A 24,827-nucleotide genomic window follows, 5' to 3' on the forward strand; every position below is an offset into this window, starting at 1 on the left:
CATGAAAACAGGTTCTGGATGGTAGAAATCATATGGTAAGTTTTACATCCTGAAAGCTTCAGTTCTTAGTGGTCCACCTTCTTCCTGGTGCTCGGGACTTTTTCATACATAGGGAAGTCAGAGCTTGTGTAATTAGGAGTGGTAAAGGGAAAGTTTACTTTGCAAACTTCGTTTCGATTCACTTTATCGAAGTGACATACTCACTTTAACATATTTAGTATGTTTTCAAAGAGGTGGTTTTCATGCACTGATCATGAGCATAGCTTTATATTATTTTTAATTTTCAATCTCCATGGGGATTAGAAATGTGGCAGATTTTTGCACTGTCGTCACGTCATCCATGCTGATTCATGTCACTCGAGTTGTCACTGGAGTGAACCCACCTTGGGCCTGAAATCAGTGAGATTTCCAGAGAGGACTTCCTGTCAGATCAGCATCGGAAGCAGTGCACGAAGGACGTGGACCGTACGTGGTTGCATGATGCTGGCTGACTTCAGTTTCATTCAAAATTTTTTTTTTTTTTTTTTTTTTGCTGGTTGTGCATTTGGAACTTTCACCCGAGTTCTCACCCAAGTGAGTGAGATTTGGTTTCTTACTGGCTGTCGGCGCCGTACACATCCGTGCACACAGCACAGCGGCTGTGTTGATCCAGGAGTCCTCAGCCGACATTCTGTATTTGTTTCACCTTTAGTGAAGAAGCCATTTGAACGAGTTTCCTTCGGAGGTTTGATTTGTTTTTAACGTTGAAGTCTGGGCTGGATAACATTAGGACTCTTTATATTTTGTTATTTTTGGAAAATTCGTTCTTACATGCCACGGCACCTGCAGTGAAGGGACAGACTGTGTAAAAGGCAACACGAGTGAGCGGTTACTAATCTGTTACTAGGTTGTGGATCACGTGACCGGCAAGCTACACATCAGTCATTTGACTGGTGCTTGGTCTCACCGAGCTGGGTTGGCATGGTTTGAAAAAGTGATCAAGTTTGACTTTGGTATTAGTGTACACGTCTTTTTTTAAGTAGTGTATCTAGGACAGTATGTAATTTTTACAATATATTCATTTTTACAGATGAAAAATATTTAAAGTTGTTGATTATACCTGTTAGTATTGTGTTTTTTTGGCATAATTATTCTATAGCAACTTTTAAAACAAATGATTCAGCTTTCCAAAGTATTGTGGAAAGGGATACATGTTTTAAATATTCAATTAAATTGATCACATACTTAATGGACACCTACAGAAAAAAAAATAGTACTTTTTAAAAGGAGCCGTTTAAGAATTACTTACCCCTTAAAGGACCGTCTTGGAGAAGTAGTCTATTCGAGCTCTAAATTGGCTCCCATCGTTAAAGGAGATTGTCGGGAGCCGTGAGTGGATTGGCCACGCTCTCTGTGCCTTATTTACTCTGGATTTACTGAACTGTCTTAGTAGTAGACTTCATTCAGCGTGCTTGGTCTCATGCTGAGTGAGGAGGTGCAGCAGGAACTCAGGAGCGTCCCTTCACTAGGCGGGTGCCATTGGTAGCTCTCCCCTTAATCCATATGGGAGATGCCCATGCCGCGGTTCCATTCTTACTCTGTCTTTTTCCGCAGTTTTTTCCACTAAAATGTTGGTCTCTTGTGTTTTTTAAACTTTATATAAGTGGTATTATAATTAAAATGTAAATATATCTAGGCACATATTTCACATATGAGACTGAAGTAGTTTTTTATAATTTTTTTTTTTTTGGCTGCAGTTACAACTCATTTTTTTAAAGGAAGAATCAAATAGTCTCTTATTTCCTGTCAGGCAAGACAGTTTCAAGACTTTCTAAACATAATTGTTCAAAGATGTGAAAGTAATACCCTTTTAAATCTTCCTTTTAATTATTTTTATGTAATCATGAGTGACAGATGGCTCACTATCTCTTTTTAAAATGAAAATCTGCTCCCAAAATTCGGGGTGAGGACCTTGTGCTCTGCCTGAACACTAGACTTCGGGGTGAGCCCGCAGCTGAGGGAGGCCTGCAGTGACCAGGACCAGGAGCACTTCGGTGGGGGCTGCAGGCGGAGGGGGGGTGGGTGGCTTCAGTGCAGAAAGACCTGTAAACAAAATGTGGCCCCAACTTCACAAGGCCACGTGGCTGCCTCTGTGCCACCGCCCGCTGGTGACATTCGTGGCATGCAGTCCCGGTCCCTGGAAGGGCCTCTGCAGGGGACAGGAGGCACACCGACCACCTTCCTGCGCAAGGCTTCCCGTCTCTGTCCTCAGAGCATTTTCCTGTTTTTGAAGAAAAAGGAAAATTATGTTCTCGTATTTTCTTATTTTTTATGATCTAAAAATAGGAGAGAGAGTGGGGCCATTTTATCTGCTGTGTGGCCATCCGCTTCTATTTAGCAGAAACAATAGGTAAAGTCCAGTCTGCAGGGAAAACAGGTAAACACTGACATTACTCCAACTTTAAAAAGATTTAAATTAGATAGTATTTTTTAAAATAGAAAATTGATCTCATTTTAGAGGTCTCAGTGTATTGATTTCATCAAATGAATATATTTTCCACTATTTTTTAAAAGATTTTACTTATTTATTTTTAGAGAGGGGAAGGGAGGGAGAAAGAGAGGGAGGGATAGTAACATCAACGTGTGGTTGCCTCTCGAGTGCCCCCTACTGGGGACTTGGTCCGCAACCCAGGCCTGTGCCCTGACTGGGAATCCAACCAGCGACCCTTTGGATCACAGGCTGGTGCTTATTCCATTGAGCCACACCAGCCAGGGTACATTTCCCATTTTTATTTGGTGGTCCCTTGAACAAAATTTAATCTCCAGCTATTGTCAGATCTTTTAAAACTAAGAGCAGCTTTGAAAAAAGTACACATTTCATATTAACACTGGTTTCCCTCATTCAGAGTTTATTGTTAGTGCCATCACAAAGCATTTTGGGGTCACGTGGACCTTATTCTAGGCTATTTCATTTTTTAAAAACTGCATCAGGTTTATAGATTAACTTTACAGTTTCTGTTAAAAGGGCAACTTAAAATTGAAGATGGAAATCAAAATCATGACATAGTTTTTTCACATAAATGCATTAATAGAAATATGTATTTGTTTATAAAATGTTATTTTTGTAGTTATGCTGTAATATAGATAAGTACGTATTTGGGTCTATAAACCTTGTTTACATATTGTATACACATGAAAAGGAAAGGAAATGGGTTCATTTATAAATGCTAATTTCTTAAAACGGCCATGTTTTGAGCCTTACTTTAGAATTATTATAATGTCTTTTACAAGATGGATTTTTAGCATCATGCGCTGCCCCCCGTGAATCCATACTTTACATAGATAGGATGGCTTTCTTAGCACTAAAGATGACCACTTCCCTAGAACATAAAATTTTACCTAATGTGAATAAATTTGAAATTCTAAATGAGTCAGGGAAATTTTAGTCTTGCCCAACTTAAACCAAAAAAATAGTTTGGCCAATTTAAAACTTAAGGTATTTAATAATTTCCAAAAGAGCCGTTATTCTAGAATGTCCCTTTAAAAAATATCATGCTGAAATTAATTGACCTACCGCTAGTTGACCTACACAATTATGGAATTCTGAGTTGATGGATATATTTCACTAATGAGCACCTCATTTGCATTAGGGAATAATACTGTTTGCTATCATTTAAATAAAACTATTAGTGGTATATAACGTAAGTATTCACATTAGGTTAAATAGGAAACAAACTGAATATTTTCTTTAAGTATGAAAAATCTGGTGAAATTCTAATTCGCTACTATGTGTCCACATATTGAGATAATTTGACCAGGTGACTAAGCTGTCAAACAAATAAAGCAAGTAAGTCACATAGTTAATCTGATAGGCCATTAAATTTGATCTGTTACGTTGAAACTTGTGTGATAACTATTACTAATAATGAGCTGCCTATCCCTGCCCTCTCTGTCCTTTTTTCTCATTTGACTTTCAGTCATCATCCTAAACTTTGACCAAATTGAAATGGAAACAGAGAAAATGCGGATTACTTTAAACTGTAGTTGGTTTATGTGAGATCTGCGTTACGATTTATGCTGAAAATGTATATAGACCTGGACACAGGTTCCATCCCAGGACTGAAATTCAGTTGATCAAATCTAGAGGGTGTAGGTTTTTACAGTTCACTGTAGCCATGCCTGCTTTGTAAGTGTCCGTTGTAACCCTCTTTGGTCCTGAAATTATACTCGGTATCTCTAAACCAAAACAGTATTGAGATGAGCAAATATTTTATGTTAAGCCTTTTTACCCAATCTTTTTGAACGGTTACATACAAACGCTTTCCTCACAAAGTTGTTTATATTCTTTCATAATGTATTTTCCTTTTTTTTTCTTCTTCCCAGACTAATGCATTAAGATAATTTTCTCTACATTTCTAAGCTCACTAGATTTTGGACAATATACTAAGATGTTTATTTATAATTGTGTTTTTTAAACAGAGAGTGAAAAATAAATCATTGGAGGATGTGGTTATGTTAAATGTTGACACAAACACTTTAGAATCACCATTTAATGACTTGATCAACCTCCCGAGTGACGTGGTAAGTCCGAGGGGCGTTTTGTGGTGAACATAGATACATATATATGTTTTCTCCCGGAGCCTGGAATCGGCAAGGGCGATTCCGCCCCCTGTGAAAGGCCGGAATAAAGGGGCTGAGTGTGTGCCAGGGCTCACCGTAGGGCCCGAGTGGGGCCTGATGCTCCTTATTGTAAAAGGGGGACCGTAATTAAAAAGCTCGGCGCATTCATTAGGCAAGGCTTCTTTCAACGTACGTCTCTTCATCTCATCTTAATCATTATATTACAAAGTAGGCATTTCTGTCTGCCTAGTGGCATGTCTTGCAAAAGAATGAGAGTTTTTGAAGGAAAAAGAAGGGAGCCAATTACCGGCTTTGCTTCCCCGCCACCTGCCAGCGCCATTCCTTTTAATTAATGATCTGATGGTGCTGGTCAATATAATAAGAAATGCTGGTACAGTTGGGGTCAGAAAATTCTGGCTTTGATCTCCCTCAACTTTCTGAAACATTTATTTGTTTTCTCTAAATTATTTCAGTTTTATTTTTAATCTTCTCCGTCCTGCTGAGGGCCGCAAGAATGAAAACCTACGCGGAGTGTCATTTGCTGTGGCAGAGCAAAGACTGCTTACTTAGAATTCTATTTGTAAATTAAACTGCAGGCCCAGTTTGTCATAAAAGACATCTGATCCTTTTGAAATGACGAAAACTGTCTTTTGTCTGTAAAGGCTGATAAATTAAGTGCCAGTTCTCGCCTGGTCTTTGATCTTGCAAAGGGGTGTGTGTGTGTGTGTGTGTGTGTGTGTGTGCGCGTGCTCATACACGCGTGTGTCTGCAGCTTATAATAGGATATATTCTGTATTTCATGTGAAGTAGTCTCCAAAAGTGCATTTTTTGGCCTTCATGTTCCTGGTAACAGGGCAAAAATGCGGACTAGTCTTGTTTCTGTGTATGTTTCAATGCTTGTTTAAAAATATCTTTCTAACATAGTTCTAAGTTAAAATAGTCCCCCTTTTAAAAATCATTCTTTTCAGGGATATTAAAATTTGAGAATTAAAAATATCTCCATTCAAATTTGTGAGTCTCTAATATTGCAAGTACTTTGAAATCATTATTAGGGAATTTGAAAAATGAAATTAAAAAATCTCAAACTCAAAAAATACGGTAAAACTAAACTTTATTAATTTTATGGCTACTGATGGGAAAATATGATTTTAAAATTGAAATCAAGTTATTTATGCCCATAAATAACCTAAAATACTTGGTGACCTTGAAGCAAATTAAATTGAAGTATTTTATCTTACTATAGTAAAATTAATGCTACGTACGAACAAATCCAAACCCAGGTCAGTGAAGAATTATATTATCTTTTTAGCTCATTATAACTGGATTGCCTCATTATAAAAATTTTGCAGAAGCCGCTAGAAATGATTAGAGTTACTCATTTGGAAATCCATCAAAGTATCCTTCATGGGAGAGAGAAGTAATTATGGAAATAAAGACCCAACTTTTAAGAATGTTTTCCTTATGTGCTTGTATTTGCTACTGTTGGTGCCTCTAAGGAGAAAGGATTGTTTTCTTTTAAAGAAGAGGAAGAAAAGTGGGAAAGAAGTCAGCTTTTTCCATTTTTACAATCTGCTTTAATGAAAGCTCATTCTTTCCTTGAGAAAAATTATCTCCAACAGTCATTGTGTCGAAGGGCAGTTCTTTTCGAATTTAGAAGTAGTGCTTTCCTAGTCGAATTAGTTTGCTGTTACCACGTTTAGTTAAGTATGCGAAGGAGTTAAAAATACACACAGGTACAAAAGCCTAAATATGTAAAATGACACAAGGGAACATCATACAGTAACAGCGAGCTGGCCATAACTGAAAGGGTGAGAAAGAGTCGTAAGAAGGGACATCGGGGTGGAGACAGAACCGTGCATGTACGTGAAGTCCGGAGCCGTGGACTTAACACGTTTGAAGAAGGCAGAAATGGAACTAGCTCTCAGGTAGTGCTGAAACTGTTGACTGCAATAGGAGATGTTTTAAGTTATAGTCCTTGTCTTAAAAATATTTTAGATGACTGTTCAACCATCTCTCATACATTTAGCTTTCTTATCAGTTTTCCAAAAGCCATCTCTTACGGTCCTGTGGGAAACACGGTAAAGTAGCCAGTCCTATTTTCTGTCATTGTAAATGTTTCAAATGAGGCATGTTAAAAAGTCACAAATGATCTTACTGAATTTGTGTGTGTGTGTGTGTGTGTGTGAGATTTGAGTGAATAAAACATCCTGGAAGCCTGAAAAATATTTCCATTGGGGTTGTTTGGTTATTTAGTCAATTAACTGAGATCGCAGTGGGGGCCTCTAAAACCGTGCAGCCGGGCAGGGCAGCCACCCTTCCCGGCAGGCCGGGCGACTCGGGGTGCACGTGCTCCCTATTACTGCGTCAACCTGGCCAGCAGCCTCGGCTGCGCCCGGGTCAGCGGTCACAGTTGTCCCGAATTACTCGTCTTTCTTCCTGCGGACCCTCTGCTGCGCCGCATGCTGTAATCTCCTTAATGGCTTCATTCCAATATTCACACATAATATTGTAGATTTATTGACTGTTAGAAATACGACCCTGCCAGTAGCAGTTCCGCTGCTCAAGGAATTGAAAATTGGAAAAATAAATCAGGGCCAGGAGCTCAGGAGCCCTTTGTTTTCCGTAAGGGCGGGGAAAAAACTCTCTTCCTGTCTTCTGACAAGAGCACTTGTTTTTTGATTTCATCATTTCACTCCGGATTTGGATCACTAGAAGAAAACGAAACCCCAGTTTTATTGGGAGTGATTTTAACGATATTGATTATTACATGGAATCACTTTTAAAAGCAGGCGATCCATTATGATGTACTATTGTCGTTTTTGTCTGTGACTGCCTTGTGATTTTATTTTTTATTGGCCGTACCAAATACAGAGATCTTCAAGCATATGTAGTTTGAGTGTTGTGAAATAAAAAAGTAAATTTTAGGGCTATAAACAATGTCAGTTAAAATTAGTGTTATTGTGTTATATTTTTAAGTGAGGGGGGAAAAGCCCAGTTTGATTAAATGTAACATTTGAAATCGCAAGTGCGGTCATTTTAATTTAAGAAAATGCATTATTGAGAGCCCTCCCCATTCCAAATATATTCACAAATTTAGTTTCAATTATATGCTAATTTAAAACATTGTATTTCTAAGCTGTTATTGCTCATTTTAATTTTTATCATCATTGACATTTTTAAAGTAACTTGGACAATTCTTATTTCAGAAATAAATAGGTCAACCCTACTTGTCGGGAAATTAAGCTAATTACAATTATAATGAGATTTAGGAAATCTGTCTTCAAGTGACTATTCAGTTAAAACAATTATAAACTAAGTCTTACAGGCGAAAGAGGTTAGAATTGACATCTGAAAAAGTTGCACGCATTTGAGTATTCATCGCTAAGAAAGTGAATCTTGACCTCTATGTTTAACTGTCTTTAGATCATTTTAACTCAGTAAATTGTAAAGCATAATATACCCGGAGGCAGGTCAACAGGTTTCTCCCTATTTTGAAGGTGAAGGGTGGGAAGTGGACTGTCCACAGCGTGTCTGGAGCTGTGGTCCTGTGGGTTTTGCCCCTCAGACCAGGCTGCAGCACCAGACCCTGGTCCGTCTCGCGCAGACGTGGCAGCCAGTGCAGAGAGCGCCTCTTCCACGACGTGATACGGGAGCCCGCTCTCCGTTCTGATCTCGGTGAGGAAAGAGCGCGGTGACCTCCTGGACTTAAGTTAGGGTTTTCAGCGCTGTGTTAGCCACTCGTTTTCGTCCCATCCAGAACAGGATTGGAACATGGTGCTTTATTTTCTATTACAAGGTGCGTAGAAAATAGAGTACACTTACGAGTTACTGTACAATTCACTGTAAACCGCAGTACGTCCCACGCAGGCTGACCACGCTCAGTATCCAGCATAGGTAATTACTGGAACCTGAAGAGACCTTATTATACAATGGAGTCGCTTATATAAAATAAATACCATTTATTTTTATAGTGCGGATTTCAAGCATCTCTTGAAGGAATAGGTTAATGTTTTTATTGTGATGTAGAAAAAGACACAAATTGTTCTGAATTACCAAAAATCACTGAAAGCCTAAAGAATTAGAGAAAAAAAAAAAAACCCAAAACTCTGACTTGAAATATATAGTTTTTTAGACATCTGCATTCAAGTGAGTTAATTAATGTGGGAGTAAGTTTGGAAAAGAATTGGCTTTGTTCAGAGAACTTTTAAAATTAGCTTTAAAAAAATTTAAGTCCATGAACAAATTTAACCCTCACAGCTGCACAGATAGTCAATAGATATATTTAATCCACTGGCTTTTCCTCTAATCTAACATGAAGGTTTAATATGTTAAATTGTCATAATGCATGTTATAAAGGGAAAAAAAAGGCCCCAGGGAATACTATATTAGTTCCAGGTTTGCCACAGCTCTGCCGAAATGCTTCCTGTGTTTCACAGTGAGCGGAGCTCCCAGAAATGTCTGGAGTGGCCAGGTTAGCAAGATGACACTGTTACCCTGTTGTCCAGGCCCCAGGGTGATTTAGAGATTTTTTTTTTTTAGTTTACTAGCATAGACTTCAGGAGACAAACCCAGCTTTCAGTTGCACCCCGGAGACATGCAGCTATGCGCCCTCCCCCCACACCTCTAGAATCCGGACACCCAGGTGTGCGTGGCTGCCCCAGCCACCAGCCTTGGAGCCCCCTGTGTGCCTAGCAGGCCTCGTCAGTAAGCACTTGGGGAAGCGAAATAGGATTGCATTTCTTTTATCTTTCGTAATAGGAGATGCTTTCCAAGTCCCCGTTTAGCTTAGCATTCCATCCTAGAGCATTTTATGAGGGTGTTTTCATCTGACTTTCACAGTCAGGAAAGGAAGAACCTGGAGGCATGCTTCACCCAAGCTTTGTTGGCTGTGCGAGCCCGATTTTATTCCCTTGCCCTGGGAACGGGAGGGGGGGGGGGCCACCTGGCGAGGGCAGCTGTGAGCTTCCACACCCGGCGCTGGGTGTCTGTGGAAACGTGCCCCTCTCTCAAGTAGTTATATTCAGAGATGTGATTGTTTATGAAAAGTTTTTTTTGTTACTGTTGTTCATAAGTGAAGTATTAGAGATTGTGCCATTTTCCCTACTGTTTTCTTGGTGTATAGTTTTTTAAACATCAACTTTAAATATAAGAGCAAAACACAGTAATGCAACACCCTAACTACTGGGCTTCCAACCACTGAAAAGGTCGTCCTTCTTTTCTTGCAGAGGAGTAGAGACTGACCGTCCCTCTACAGGGACCCCGGCCTTAGCGTGCCCTTGACGCCTCCGCGCTTGTGCCTGGTTTACGTCCGTTTATAGTTTCCTACCCTCGGTGATGTCGAGTGCTCAAGAAGGCTCTTGGCTTTCCCATAGCTTTTCATTGCCCACTAAACTGCCTAGCTTTTCCGCTAATGTCTTTTATCTTCACTGTGTCATCTCAGTAGCGTGCGTCTCTCTTACTGCATGTATGCACGTCTGTGTGTGTGTGTGTGTAATATATGTAGTATATGTAGTATGTATACTCTCCAGTTTGTTTCTACTCCGTTACGTTCCTGGCTTTTCCATATTTAAGGGACCTTGTGGGCATGACCTTATGAGCTCTGTCACAGTCAGTCCCCGCATCTTGCTGAGACCACAGTGACTTGGGGCACTCCTGAATCAGTTATGTTCCCGGGCCCCACCACAGACATCCTGTTCCATTGAACTAGAAGTGTGCCTGGGACGGCTTGTTAGTTTATTCATTCATCCCACCACCAAATATTCATAGCGCACCCACTATACGCCTGCATTGTGCTCACAGCCGAGCGAACAGGAAGATGTAGATACTGGTCTCCTGGAACTCGGGCTCTGTCGGGCCACATGGCCACACCAAGTTACAGGGGATGTGGGGAAACAGCTGAGCTAAACCCCCACCAGTCAACACTTTCAGGCTTTTATGACCAAAGAAAGGGAGGGGGGGTGTTGTTGGACGGACAGCCATCTCTGTCCCAGGTGAGCTGAAGGGAAAATAATTTTAGCCAAGCTGACGTGCCGTTCTTACTGGTCTGCACGCTCAGGTCGGCCTCCCGTGGCTCAGCCACTCGGCTGTGTGAAAGTATCTGTGCGAAATTGGCTGGATGACGAGGATGAGGAAGCCGAGCAGAGTGGGAGGAGAGGCGGGCCCATTGGAGAAAGGGGAAGAAGCCCTGGCTAGCTGTCCTGGGATGAACAAAGGAGCGGGCTGTGCAAAGGCAGGTCTAGTGCCAGGCAGGCGCAAGGTCGTAAAAGACCTGTAGCTCTCATTAAGGACCCTCGGCACCACTGGACACTCACCGGAGACTTTCAGTGGAGGAAGAGTGAGACTCACTTTGACTTCTAACAATATCGCATTGGGGTCTGGTCCTGAAGACCCTTGGGTATCGGAAAGGAAGCAGGAACAGCGCTTAGGAGACCGTTTGCCGTCAGCCAGGTAAGCGCTCGTCGCTGCTCAAACTCGACGGTGCGGAACTTAGAGAACAGTGGGCAGACGTGGACTGATGACCAGAGGGCGCACGGACAGGGCCGATGTGCCGCCTGTGGGAGACAAGGTGGCGAGGCCTTGAAGAGGGCCCACGAGATCCCTTTTAGAGCCACAGGACCGATGTGACATTGGAGACACTGGCACAAAGTTGGGCGTGCGGTGGCAGGAGAAGAGTGTGGTTGCCTTGAATTTTAAGATGCCTCTGAAGAGAAATGAGTCGTAGATGACACCACATTTGTTAGGGTCTGGTAGGTAATTCACACACACACAGGAACGAGGCAGCGATACCCTCTGGGAGGGCATCATATGCTTTTCATTTAATAAAAGTTAAAGGTTACTGTTTTAATCCTTAAATAGAAGCTTGTTAGAAAACTATATTAAGAAGGAACGGTTAATTTTGTTTCTTAAAAAAACCCAGAATGTTAGAAGGATTAAAGGGATTGAATATGTGATTCATATGAGAACCAGAACACATGTTTCGTGGGAGAATAAAAGATTTTTAACTTCGTAACTTTTTTTTTTTCTAAAGCAGATGGTTATTAGAAGCGTTAACCTTTCTACACACATGTGGTTTCTAGACTGCCGTTGAGTTACGTGAAGGAGACCCTCACAAACCTCATCACGGGGCACGTTCGGGGTGTGTTGCTTATCTGAATATTATTTCTGAACATTTATTTTTACCTCCTGTGCTTGCGGCTGATGTTCCTCTCTGTGGCCCTAAAACGTTAAGTGAAAATTTCTGGACACGGTGGTTAGTGTATTAGTCTCTCAGAAGAGCTGCCTCTAAAAATCAAGCAAGAGAAAAAAACGTGTCGCTTCTCTGAAAAACTCAGTGTGTTTATGTCCCTTCTTCCCACCCCCCTGCCGGTGTAATTGCTTCGTTACTCAGAGGCTGTGCGCGTGGCTGGCGCTTCGTTAATTTGTGCCTGTTTATTATGTTTGCTCATGTCATTTCCTCCTTGGCTTCAGAGTCACTCTAGTGCTCCAAGCGCAGACCTGCAGAATTGGTGGTGATACTCTCCACGCGCAGTGGGCTCCTGGTTACGATCCCCTGTGGGTGGCTGGCTGCCCAGGAGCCTGAGTTCTCGTTGTAGGAAAGGCATTGAAATGCTTCATAAGAGCAGTCAGATGGTGTTTACTTCTGAAATTATTTTTACTCCTTTTTTGTTTTGTTTTACTATAACATTTAATCGCACTTGAAAAATATTTGCAGACTGAAAAATGTGATAAAATACAATGTCAGTTTTGAAGCAACCTTTCACCATTGGTGATGGAGACTTGCTTGCTATAAAAAGAGAAAAAAATTTATACTTTCTCATTAACACATAATAGGGTTGTGCGATAATAACACTTGACTGAGGACCCAAATGCTTTTCTGAATTATGTTACGTGGGAGTATGAACTTGAGGATTTCATGGGAAGAGGTATACTTATTTTATAAACCGAGAAGTTTGGAAATTAAAGCAGAAAATGCTGTTTCCCAAACGGAGCCTTGAAAAAGTGCACAGGGGACATAACCCTTTTTTACAGATAAAAACCGCTAAAAGCTAATTAGCACCACAAAGGGCCGATGGTAGCGGGTGATAATTTACCCCGATCCCAGCGCCAGGCAAACGGCCCGGCTGACAGCGTCGTTTTATATTAGAGTCACACCCTTATATCTACAACTGACTTTAAAAATCAGTTTCATTTTTAAAGGCCATCCTTGAGCATTCCTTTGTGCATTCAGAAACCCTTACCTGGGCCGCCCTCTGGTCTCGGAAAACAGGGACCCACTCCGACCCTCTGACAGGCAGAACCCACCGAGAGCGAGTCAAGACAAACTCGTTTTATGTTGCTGTAAGGGTTGAAATGGTGTAGAAATAGGCAAAGGAAAAGTGTGATCATATTTCTTGCCAGGCAGTAATTTTTAGTCTCTCAGAGCTGCGTGAAATCAGAACACTCACGTGGAAGAGCCCTGGCCCGTAGAAACGTCATAGGAACCACACATGCAGCTGAAAATGTTCTGGTAGCCACATGAAAAAGTCAAAGGAAATGGGTAAAGTTAATCACTTTAATACTCTGTTTTATTTAACCCAATCTATTTTAAATATTATTGTTTCATCATGTAATCAAAATTAGCATTATGAATGAGGTTTTTTTTACCTTTTCCATGCTGAGTCTGGAAAATTGAATGTATAGTTTGCACTCCCAGCAGAATCAGTTCAGGCTAAATAGTTCAGCCCTCAGTTCAAGGGCTCGGGTGTCCCACAGCCACCATACTGTCAGCAGAGTTCTAGGACAAATGTTTCAACCTTCCTATTTTCTGCCGAGTGTCAGCAGTGGGCTCACTGGTAGGAAGGGCTGGTGGCGGTGTGGTTAATATCCTGGGTCAGCAGTCCAGCCATTGGGGGCTGGGGGCTGGGGGCTGCCCGCTCAGGAGAGCTTCGAGTTGCCTGCTCTCTCTGTGACCACGTGCTTTATGATCGTCCTCTGAATACCTGTGCAGAACCAAATTGTCGATTCCATGTCTCATAGAGAAAATAAATACTCTTTGAGGAATTTTCTTTAGCAGAGATATAAGGCATGAGAGTTTTAAATGTCTTTTTTTTTTAATTTTGTAAAGTAAAATTTTAGCATAACCCAGTCAGCCCTGGCCGGTGCGGCTCAGTTAGTTGTAGCGTCCTCCCGTACACCAAAAGGTTGAGGGTTCAGGGCACATACCTAGGTTGTGGGTTCGATCCCCAGTCGGGGTGTGTATGAAGGCAACCAATCTATGTTTCTCTCTCTCTTAAAAAAGAAAAGAAATGCCCTCGGGTGAGGATAAAAAAGTAAAATAACCCAATCATGTACTTTTTTATAATACTTGGAAAGACTTCCATTACAACCCTTTTTTGGAGGCAGTAATTAAACACATACATATATTGGCTTTTCTTAAAAGGCGTTTGAAACTTAAAAAAAAATAACATAATTATGAACCTCAGAATGGAGGACATTAAATCAATCAGAGGACGGTTTTTGCATCCTTCAACTATGTTTATTGTTTGGATGTGTGGGTTACCTAACAATGCGCCTTTTTTGAGGTTAGATTTTAATAGTAAAAAATTCCTGTTAAATGAGTTCTGGTGTATGCACTTTGTGGGCTAAGTGAATCAAGCTCTAAACTTTTATCTGAATCTATGGCGCTTGGATATAAAACGGAAAAGATCACAGCTTTGGGGGGAAGCCTGTATTGCCGAGGCCTTTCTGCATAGCTGATGAACACAGCAACTCAATCATTTTCTCAAAACCACGGCTATAATTGGACCCAATGGGGGTCTCCTCCTTTGATCAGATCAGAGTAACTGTGACTTTACACTGGAAATGTCACCCCCATGGAAGGTTTGTCACCTGTAGAGCTGGTCTCTCCTCTGATGCCCCAGTTCACTTCTCATTAGCATTATTCAAAGTTTAGTTGTTAATTAGGTTGACACTTCAGTTACCATCATCATCAGCAGGAGTAGTTAGGACCACTTGCATAAAGAAAGAAAAACACCCCTTCTTTGCATGTTCTTGTATATGTGTAAAGGGGAGGGGACAGTGTTTTGTCACCTGGTAGTTTCCTCAGGACACGAGCCTGCTCCGAGAAGGGAGCGGTCCCACCAGGATTTGTCTCATCATGCGGTGTACACATCACCTCACCTCCCCCGAAAAAAGGAGTAATATGTCCGTAATACGATTGTGCTTGCAAAATGTTCATCTAAGCAAGGGCTCTTCTTATAAAATACGCCTTCCTTAACATCCACAGAACTTGAAATTAAAGGATGGAAATGTAGGAAAAATTATGTCAACCTTAGGGGCCTTTTAAAGTGATGCCCGTTCACGGCCCTGACTGGTGTTGGTGAGGGGTTTGGGCATCGTCCCATAATGCCAAAGGTCGCTGGTTCAATTCCTGCTCAGGGCCCACTCGTGGGTTGTGGGTCTGGTCCCCCGGTGGGGCACGTGCCAGAGGCAACCAATCGATGTTTCTCTCACACACTGATGTGTCTCTCCCTCTTTTCTCTCCTCCCCCTCTCTAGAAATAAATAAATAAAATAAATAAATAAAATCTTTAAAGGTCCCATTATGCCAATTCCCAGATAAGAGAAATAGGCATAATTTAAACACGTTAATATTTTAATCTAATTACTAGTTTGTAAGGCAATGCCATTGAACTCAAACCACCCATGAACTCAAACTTGACAGAGCTGGGTTCATGTCTCGGTTTTGTCACTTACTAGCTCACCAGGGAGGGCAAACTGATCCACATCTTTGAGCTCCTGTTTCTTCATTCATAGTGGGTGACAAGAACGCTTTTCTTAGAAGACCCTGAAGAGTAAATGAGACAGTGTAGCATTTGCGTAACGTAATTCTCTACTCACAGTAGGTTCTCGATAACTTCACCTCATTGCCCTCCTTTTATCTGATAATGGTCACAACTATTCAGCAAATGACTGGGAAATTGCATATGCAAATGAGGTTTCCAAAAATAAAATTAAATAGTAGAGTGATCCTAGAGGATCTGTAACAAATAGCCTCACAGCGCAGAAATGAGCCAGACCCACCCGGTTTCATCTCAGAACGAGGAGACACAGGTCGTAATTGCTAAAAATCTGCAGAAAAGTGGCTCACAAGCAGTTTACCGTAAAATAATTAAAGCTTATTTATGTCAAGAGGCCTTGGGAAAAAAGAGAGCATGAAGCGATTTGCATTAGCAGGTTTCCCTGGGTTCCTGCCTTCGTTTCAATTAGCGGGCCAGCAGGTGCTCCGTGCAGTTACAGAGACACAGCTCTCGGGAGGAGGCTGGGTTTGGGGCTGACCTGCAGCCACGGTGGTTGGCCTGCTGATTGGGTTGGTACCTCGCCGGACCAATTTCCGAGGTGTTAATTTCACTGTTCCTCCCCGTGCTGCAGGTCTCGGCCCTCAAAAATAAACTGAAGAAGCAGTCCACGGCGACAGGGGATGGCGTGGCCCGGGCCTTCCTGAGGGCACAGGCTGCTTTGTTTGGATCCTACAGGGACGCGCTGAGATACAAACCCGTAAGCCTGCTATTTGCATTTGCTTCTTAATAGCTCTTTGGAATGGGGCAAACTAAGTCCAACATTGTAACAGCACGTCGTAAAAAGGTATCTTAAAGGTCTTTCAAAGTCCAAAATAATGTGCTTTTTTAAAAAAACACATTAGGTTCCATCTCCAATTTCTTGACTTTTTGGTTTTTTCTCTTTAAGGAACCTTGAATTAACATTTCCCACATTTCTTTTGCATGTCACCCTGTTTATCTTTCCAAAATTGGAATGCTTACCTCTTAACTAATGAATGGTGTTAACGCATTTTTTAAAAACCACCCCATCTTGTTAACATCATTAAGAAATTAACCAGACAGTTGGGTTTATTGCATTAATGAGCTTAGAAATCAGTACAAAATGAAAGTTTAAAAATATTAGAACTCGAAAATTCTGTAATATTTGGAGATTTATTGTCTTTTAATTCATAATGGGCTCATCCATTTAGCATATTCTAGCTCATTTCACCATTTCTTTTTTGTTTTAATTTCCTAAAATGGTTATTATGGGGAATTGTAGCCAAGATCTGAGATTGTTCCAAAAGGTAGAAATTGGAATATATTTGTTTCTCTCTCTGAATTATTGGTTAAGTACGCTAGTCGGTTTTGTGAAAATTACTTCACTGCCCTTCCGTGACCAGATGAATAAGCCGCACTGGATAGAGAACACCGAGTCAGTGATGAGACCTGCCGTCTGTGGGAAGGAATCCCACCGTTACCACCCTGCACAGCCTCCACCCGCTTCCCCAGTCTCCCCTGACTTCCGTCTTCCTATTTGTAAAAGGACAGTTTTCACGCCTGTCGACCTCTCAGGACTGGTGTGCAAACCCCACCGTAAACTATGATGCACTAAACAAACATAAATGGCTTATCCTTTTTCTACACTGACTCTTGACTCAGTAGCTCCCACCCAGTGGCAGCCCTCCTGCCTCTGAGTCGTCGCCGGGTGGGAGGAAGGAGTCTCTGAGTACACAGGCAGATGAGCTGCTGCCTCTGCACCAGCAACTGTGTCCAGCTGAACTTCTGGGGATATGTGTCTATTTTTAAAGCATTACAGAACTCATGGCACTGCACACAGGACACGTATCTCATCCAGGGGAGTTTCAAAAATTACATAGTTACAAGGTCTTTTTAAAAGACTGGAAAGCAGCCGTCTGTATCCCAAGAGCACATATTCAGGTTCAGATTATTAAACATCAGTGAAGACAAAAATGAGTTTCAAAGACAGAATGACTAATTTGAGTTGTCGATTTTTTTAAAAGAGAGATTGATTTCAAGTTTACAATCCAGGAGGAAAAGTCAAAAGTATCACTTTGCTTGAATTATGTCACATTTAAGGACTTTGTAATGTTTACAGTCTACATTTTTCCTTTTCCTTCCTTAACTGAGAAAATGATTCCAATGACTTGGACTTTTTTTTTTAAACATCTCGAAAGCCCAGCTTCCTGGCATCTGTGGGAAGATACGTAATGTCATCCTAGGATACCTTTCTGTTTACTGATCCCATCTCACTATAAGTGTATTTGTTAATTTATCTACATTTTTCCGTTTTTGTTTGATGTTTTCTTCTTTTTACCGCCAGTTCTTTCTGGGAGTTGGGATGGTGTTTTCATTCTGCCTTTTACCTGTCTGTCGACTCAGACTTTGAATGGAAGCTAAATTTTGAAAGTATATGAGTGTGTTTTGACTATTTTTTTCCTATTTATTATCAAAAGCAATAGTAAGGGAAATTATTTATTTTTTTAATGTGTACAAAATATCATTTGCTATTTCAGGCATTACCTTTACAAATTACCTTGTATTCTAATTTATTAAAAATACATGTACTTTATTTTATAAACTCTTTGTGGACATTTATATAATAGGCACATGTCTTTGGCATATTTTTGTGATTCATGTAAAAAATAGCCAAGTTTATAAGTTCCAATTATTTAATGGTTTTGTGCCTTTTCATACATATATATATATCTCAGTAGCATCCTCTGGCTATTAGAGTGCAATTGAAAAAGAAGAAGAATTCCTAAGTAGCATTAACCAGGTACGATTCTTTAACTGGATACTATTTGTCAGAATTTTGCTATCGCTCACACACATAGGAAAACCACTGTTTCCCTTACATTTGGCAACAGTCTCGGGTAGGTCTTGGACCAGAGGCTCTAGGACCAACCCCTCCCCGGGCATCGGAGCACAGGCCACCTGTGTCTCCCTTTGCTTTTTTCCTAAGCTTGGACCTCAATTCAGAGAATCCTGCCTGAGGCTCCAAAGGCCCAAGCTCCTCAGATGCCTGACCTTCACTTATAGGCTCTTTCTTCCTGGCAGCGCTTTTACCGTCTTCTTGGCCTTCGATGGCCGCCCTTCCTTCCCAACCCTGACGGGATAGTTCATACGACCCCTTCTGCCTGTGAACTGATTACATGTGTGTGTTTTTTTAACACACTTCTTCTCCCTCTTAATATGTTATTCATTGTATTTCTTATGTTATTATTTTTACAGATACTCATATACTTTATTAATTTCTGTTAAAACAGTAACTGACCACTGAGTACCCAGTGGGTTCCAGGCACTGATAGGCCCTTTAGATAAACACTTTCACTTAATCTTTAAAGCCTTTAAAATATTACCTTTTTCTTTTAAAAGAAGAGGAAAATGGCATTTATAGAGTTTAAATAACTTTACTATGGTCCCCAGCTAGCAAGGGTTGGGACGTGCGTTGGATTCTGGTCTTCCCACGTGTGCTCTGGCTCCCAGGTGGGATGCGTCTGCTCTCTCTGGGGTCCGCTGTGATGTCACACAGGCCTTGAGATAAAGTTCCTGCCCTCACATTTCTCCTAAGTGAAGGTGTGCGTAGGGCGTTCATTATACGCTTATGGGAACTCAACTCGTGATGCGGAGTCTTACAACGTTCTCAAGGGAGGGGATGGTGTGGGCCCCTCAGTGCCCGGGTGGATCCGGGAAATCATTCGTTGAGGGTGCCACACATTTCTGGGTGTGGTTCTGTCTGCCTGGGGTTCCGCACCACTCGGAGGGCTTCCTCCTCTCCCCCCAGCCTCAGCAGGGGTCGGGCAGTCAGGGAAAGCCGCAGGAGATGCAAATACTATTTTCCAATGCAGATACTAACCATGTGGCCTGCATGCTTCCAAAGAGCAACTTACCGTATGAATTAAGCACTCAGAGCATGCGGGACGGTTCCGGGAACGAGGCATTTTCTCACGGCGCCTCTCACATTCTTCACGCGCCACAGTCACGGTCGACAAGTCAGTTGTGCTGGCCGCTGATCACAGAGACAAATACAACTCCTTAAAGTTGTTGGAAAGTGATTTAGATAAGATAATGGAGATTTTCCTTTTGGGGGGTCTTAGCCAGTAGCGAGGTGGCTACTTTTGAAGACTGAAAATGTGAGATCAGACTAATGTGCTGGGTAAAGTGTGGAATAGTGACGAGGGCATGACTCCACCCAGCGCCGGCCTGTCTGGGTTCGGACCAAATCCTCGTTCTGGGACTGGCTGGTTGTATGTAACTTCGGTGCTTTAGTTTCCTCAAGTGTAAGAAAAAAAAAGTAATAATATTTTGGGGGGGTTTAGAGGATGTAGGTAAGAGACTTAGAGCATGGCTGACATGTAGTCAAGGGTCTCTGTATTAGTTACTATATGAAACATAATATTTTAGAAGTAAAATCTCAGTTAGGAAATCCCTTTAACATAACTAAAGCAAAACACCCGTCTGTGCTCCCCTAAAAGAAAAGCCTTGTCATACACTTGAGGTTACTTTGAATTGCTGGATGCATGTTATTTTGAATGTGCATAATTCAATCTAAGGATATTCCATCTTTGGAGGAGATTTCTTTTTACATTGAAGGAGTGGAACCGAGTGATTTCAAGAGCCCAAGCGATCTTCGAATGGGCAGCTATGGTGCAGGCTTGCCAGGCGGGGGGCGAGGGGGGAGCGTATTTCTGTGGGCCTGAAATGCAGCTGTTATGCCGAAGGGTCTGTTTGACTCCGGTCCGGCTGAAGCACCTTGAGTTTGGTTCTGCGCCTGCACCTTCTCCGTGACTCTCCTGTGCCTCTTCACAGAGACAGGCTCTTTCTGCGTCTGTGCTGACGCCCGGGAATTCTTCATTTCCCTCCAGGGCGAGCCCGTCACTTTCTGTGAGGAGAGCTTCGTGCAGCACCGCTCGAGCCCAATGAAACAGTTCTTGGAAGCCGCAGTTAACCTCCAACTTTTCAAGCAGGTAAGAGTGGCCTCCGCCGGCCCTTCTGTAAGAGACGGTGACAAGAAAGGAACAGAAACGTTTCTAAGGCATTCGTGCCACTTCCACATCACATCTCAACCCTGAGTAGCAAACATCTTGGATGGAATTTCAAGAGTTTTTTTCTTTCTTTTGTAACTCTAGAGTTATCTATGGCAGGGAACTCCAAAAATATTATGTAGTAATGACTTTGCTCTTAGAAAATTCCTCGTTGAAAGTGCTAAGCTGGTGGTCTTACCAAGAGAGAGGGTCATGAGCGGTCGAAACAGCAGCGTGACTAGTCTCCAGTGGGGCGTCTGAGATGGAGGAGCTATTTGGGATGGTAGATGCATATGGCAAACAAAACGTGTTTTTTACAGGACGGTCCCAGTGTAACCTGGTTTATAAAGTAATTCATAAACGTGGAACTTTTTGAAGCTTTGCAAGAATTTTTATAGCCATACATAGAAATTCAGGAAGAAAAAAAAACATCTGTAAGCACACGGTGTCTCGATTTTTGGCTCGGAAAAGGAAACTGCCATTCCAAAGGCAGGAGCTTGACGCCGGAACTCGGGGGGTGTGACACCCCTGGTCTTTCATCCCAGTGTGTAGCCATGGTCTTAGTTTCTGTTTACACAATTTAGGTCCTTAACTCCTGCTTTTCTTATGTCTCATGTGACAATTTTAAGCATAAACTTAGCTGTGTGAATTCAACATTCAATGAAGAGCTACAGTGGGTCACCAGCTCCGCCCAGGGCCATGGTGCAAACGTGAAAGGGGACCCTCGTGCACTGTGGGTGGGCGTGCAGACCAGTGCCGACACTGTGGACAGCAGTGTGGAGGGTCCTCCAGAAACCAACAATGGATCTGCCTTGCGACCCTGCGATCTCTCCTCTGGGCATATATTTGAAGAAACCCAGAATATTAATTTGAAAGAATACATGCACCCCTATGTTCATTGCAGCATTATTTACAATAGGCAAGATCCAGAAGCCACCCAACTGTCCATCACTAAATATGGTGATATATGTATAGTGATACATATAGTGATATGTATAGTGATATCTATATATCTATATATATATATCTCTATCTATCTATCTATCTGTATATGTATATGATGCAATATTAGTACTCAGCCATAAAAAAGAATGAAATCTTACCATTTGCAAGGGCATAGAGGATATAGTGCTAAGTGAAATAAGTCAGTCAGAGAAGACAAATACCTTTTGATTTACTTACCCGTGAAATCTAAAGAACAATATAAATGAGCAAACTAGGCAGAAAGTGCACCAGAGAAAACTTTGGTGCTACCACTTCAATGTGCACATTTTTTATGGCCTGGCAATTCTACTCTGAACTACGCACCCTAAAATCATTTACTAAAATTGCTCATCACAGCAAAGCACTGGTAGCTATCTCTGGTGCTCATTGGTATTGAAATAAGTAAATTTTTATATTCATGCAGTAGAACGGCAGAGAAATGAATGAGCTGCAGCAAAACATGAATGAATGAAGTGAAAGGAACTAATCCTTGAAGAGTTAATGTGATGAGTCCTTTCATGTAATGTTCAACAGCAAGAAAAATTAAATAATGTGTCATTTAGGGAGACATCTACTTGATAAAATGACAAAGAAAGAGGCACACAGGAGAAGCTGGAGGGACCGTGGCCTTTGCCATGGGAGCAAGGAGTGCACGGGGCGGGGCCCTCTAAGGAAGGGAACGTTCTGGTAGTTTGTTTTGTTATTGTTAAATTATTAATTACTTTAAGTCATAATGATTTAAATTATTCAAGTGTTGCATAAAAAGCACACGTTTAAACGTTGCTGGAGGGGCCAGCAGCCGGCTGTGTGATCCGTGGCAGGTGACTTCTGAACCTCTTCGAGCCTCCGTTTCTGCCTCTGTAACGTGGGTCAGCCCCAGAGGTCACGCAGCCCGAGAGAGCTTCCCGCTCTCCCATTCCGTGATACCGTGAAGTAAACAGAACCGAGGCGGATGGGAGCGGGCTCCCTTTGGGCAAACTCCTCTGCAGATAGTGTGCTTGGAAGAGATCCCAGAAGCAGCTGCTTGAGTCCGCAGCTCTGACAGCCCCATCCTTCTTTCACTGTACGAGGATTTAAGCCTTTCTCTTTAGGGCTCTTACCTGTGACCTGAGTGTCATCTGCAGATGACATCACAGCATTGTCCCTGTGCCAGTTCCTCGCCTTCGGTCCTGTACCGTGGTCACGCCAAATGTCAGCGTTGGGGGCCGGGGGGTGAGCTCTGGATAAAGTTTAGTGGGCACTTTCTTCTGTATTTGCAACCTCTCTATAAATCTGAAATTATTTAAAGTTTAGCATTTTGGATTCACCCTGTATAGTCATTGGCTTGTTTGGCTCCTTGAGTTGTAGGCTCTGTAAAGATACGGCTCACTTGTAAAGTGTTTTTGTATCTAAATAACGAATATGAACAGGCACTTAATGTTGCAAAACAAAGAAATTCAATGCAAGCTGCCAAGTGACTCCCCGTGAGAAGGAATAGGCGTGAAAATGCTTTGACAATTTTGGTAGATGACAAGCTTATAAAATCGAACACAATGGAACTCATGTAGCAAAAATCCAAAAATTGAAGGAGTCGAGTGTCACTGGGTTTTAGGTTGAGTGGGGCCTGTGACTTTAAACCTGGAGTCACGTTGTGGTGTATTGTGTGGAGCGAGAGCCCGGGTCCTCTCTCTTTTCTGCCGTGACCCACTTTCTCTGACTAATAAGACGGTGGATGAAAGCAATGGGTCAGAAGTCAGGCGTTTCTCTGTCATGTTAGCTGGACATTTTGGAAGATTTCAGGAAGCTTTTAACATAAACAATAAATTCTTGTAAATTTCTACATTTTCCTGTTAATCTTTTTAGAAAAGAAACCCATAGTTGGTTATTCATGGTACATAATTTATAGCTAAGCTCAACACATGCATTAGTGGGACTGACGGTCCAGCAGGTGTGGGGTGTTAGGAAACACCTGCCGGACGATGGCCGTGAGGGGCCACTGTACCGAGCACATTTCACAACAAGAAAAGAGGGGAGAAGTGAAATGTGGCCCGGGGGGCTGTGGAGACTCACTGGCTGAGGACAGAATGAACGAGACGAGAGAGAGAGCATCTCAGCGCAAGGATGCGTTTTTGTAAGCTTCCTTGTTGACTAATTTCAAGTAGGGACTCAGCGGTGTTTTTCCAAGTGTGGTCTCAGAGCAGCTGCACCAGATGTACGTAGAAAATCCACTGAAGGTGATATCCTTCAGGCTCACCTTCCAAAGTTCCGAATCAGGGGTCCTGGGTCAAAACCCAGGAATCTACATTCTTAGTGCAATATCATAACAACACATGCACTAAAGTTTCAGAAACTCGCGCCTCAGTATTCTTTATCCACTCCCTCATTCGGCCGTCTGGTCTGAGCGCCCCCCCTACACTGGGCGTGTGCCTGGTGCACTTGGGAGGACAAAGCAGGAAAGGATGTCTGCTTCTGTGAGTCTTTCCTCTGTAGCCGGAGGGGGACAGAGAGTAAATTAAATGAGGTATGTAGCGTGTTCAGAGCTAAGTAGTGTGAAAAAGTAAATAGAACAGGAGCAGGGGACTCCCCAGGGGCAGGCGGGAACTGGAGAATCAGCGTAGATTTTAGGGAGGGGTGGCCTTGGTCCACGGTCCTGTGGGGCGACCAAGACGGCAGCAGAGACAGAGAGGACTTGGAGGCAACTGCTGAGAAGAGACGGCCGACCAGAAGAGATGGACTGGTCGGTGGAAGATAGCGCGCGACTGGCCAGATCATGGGTCCGTTCTGGCCCCTATGGTCTGAAAGGTGAGGTCTGGAAGGTGCGATTGTCGGATTCACGTTGTTTGAAGTTATTCGTTCTAATAATGAATCGCCCTGAATGGGCTTCTTCTACCCTTCAACGTGCTCTTCTGTTCATTATTTCACGGTGGTCTAAGTATACTTAACGGTCCTGTGATTACCTAGTCTTTGAAATGAGATACGAATAACCATATATTGCTACTCCTTCACATACTTCATTCTCTTGATTTAAGCTCCATACTGACCTCGCTTATTCCCACTTGCTACAACAGCTTGTGTTTATACGTAGCTACTAACTGAACACCTTGCATTTCGCAGGTGTCCCTAACTATCTGATGACTCAATTTATTGTAGCGCTTTAATGCAGTTTTCACTAACCTGTCAAGGTTTACGGAGCATTTATAAGGTGAAACATTGAAATCAGACTACTTATTTTTTTTTCAGCCCAAAATGTTATGTAGAAAAGGAATTTTAAAGACCCCTAAGTAATTAATATGTTTTAAAAGTAAGGTGTTTTTTTTTTACTGTATTTCAGTTTTTTTTAATTGCTAAAGATTTCTGACTCATTTAAAATGTATTTTTCTCTAGCTCTCAAGACTTCAATTTTATTAGATTAGTTATCTTCG

General features: G+C 42.1%; 1 protein-coding gene across 5 annotated transcripts in view; it reads left to right on the forward strand.

Moving 5' to 3' along the window:
- Window positions 1–24,827, forward strand: part of DENND1B (DENN domain containing 1B) — a 139,181-nt gene that overhangs the window by 82,151 nt on the left and 32,203 nt on the right. For 4 of the 5 annotated variants that reach the window (XM_053913258.2, XM_053913259.2, XM_053913263.2 and 1 more), the window contains 3 exons: window positions 4,459–4,560; window positions 16,008–16,133; window positions 20,284–20,385. In XM_053913258.2, the coding sequence (XP_053769233.1) occupies window positions 4,459–4,560; window positions 16,008–16,133; window positions 20,284–20,385 (330 nt within the window). The remainder of the gene's footprint in view (window positions 1–4,458; window positions 4,561–16,007; window positions 16,134–20,283; window positions 20,386–24,827) is intronic. The other variant, XM_053913260.2, reaches the window with a different exon arrangement.

The sequence above is a fragment of the Desmodus rotundus genome, chromosome 10 (genome assembly GCF_022682495.2).
Source record: "Desmodus rotundus isolate HL8 chromosome 10, HLdesRot8A.1, whole genome shotgun sequence".
NCBI lineage: Eukaryota > Metazoa > Chordata > Mammalia > Chiroptera > Phyllostomidae > Desmodus > Desmodus rotundus.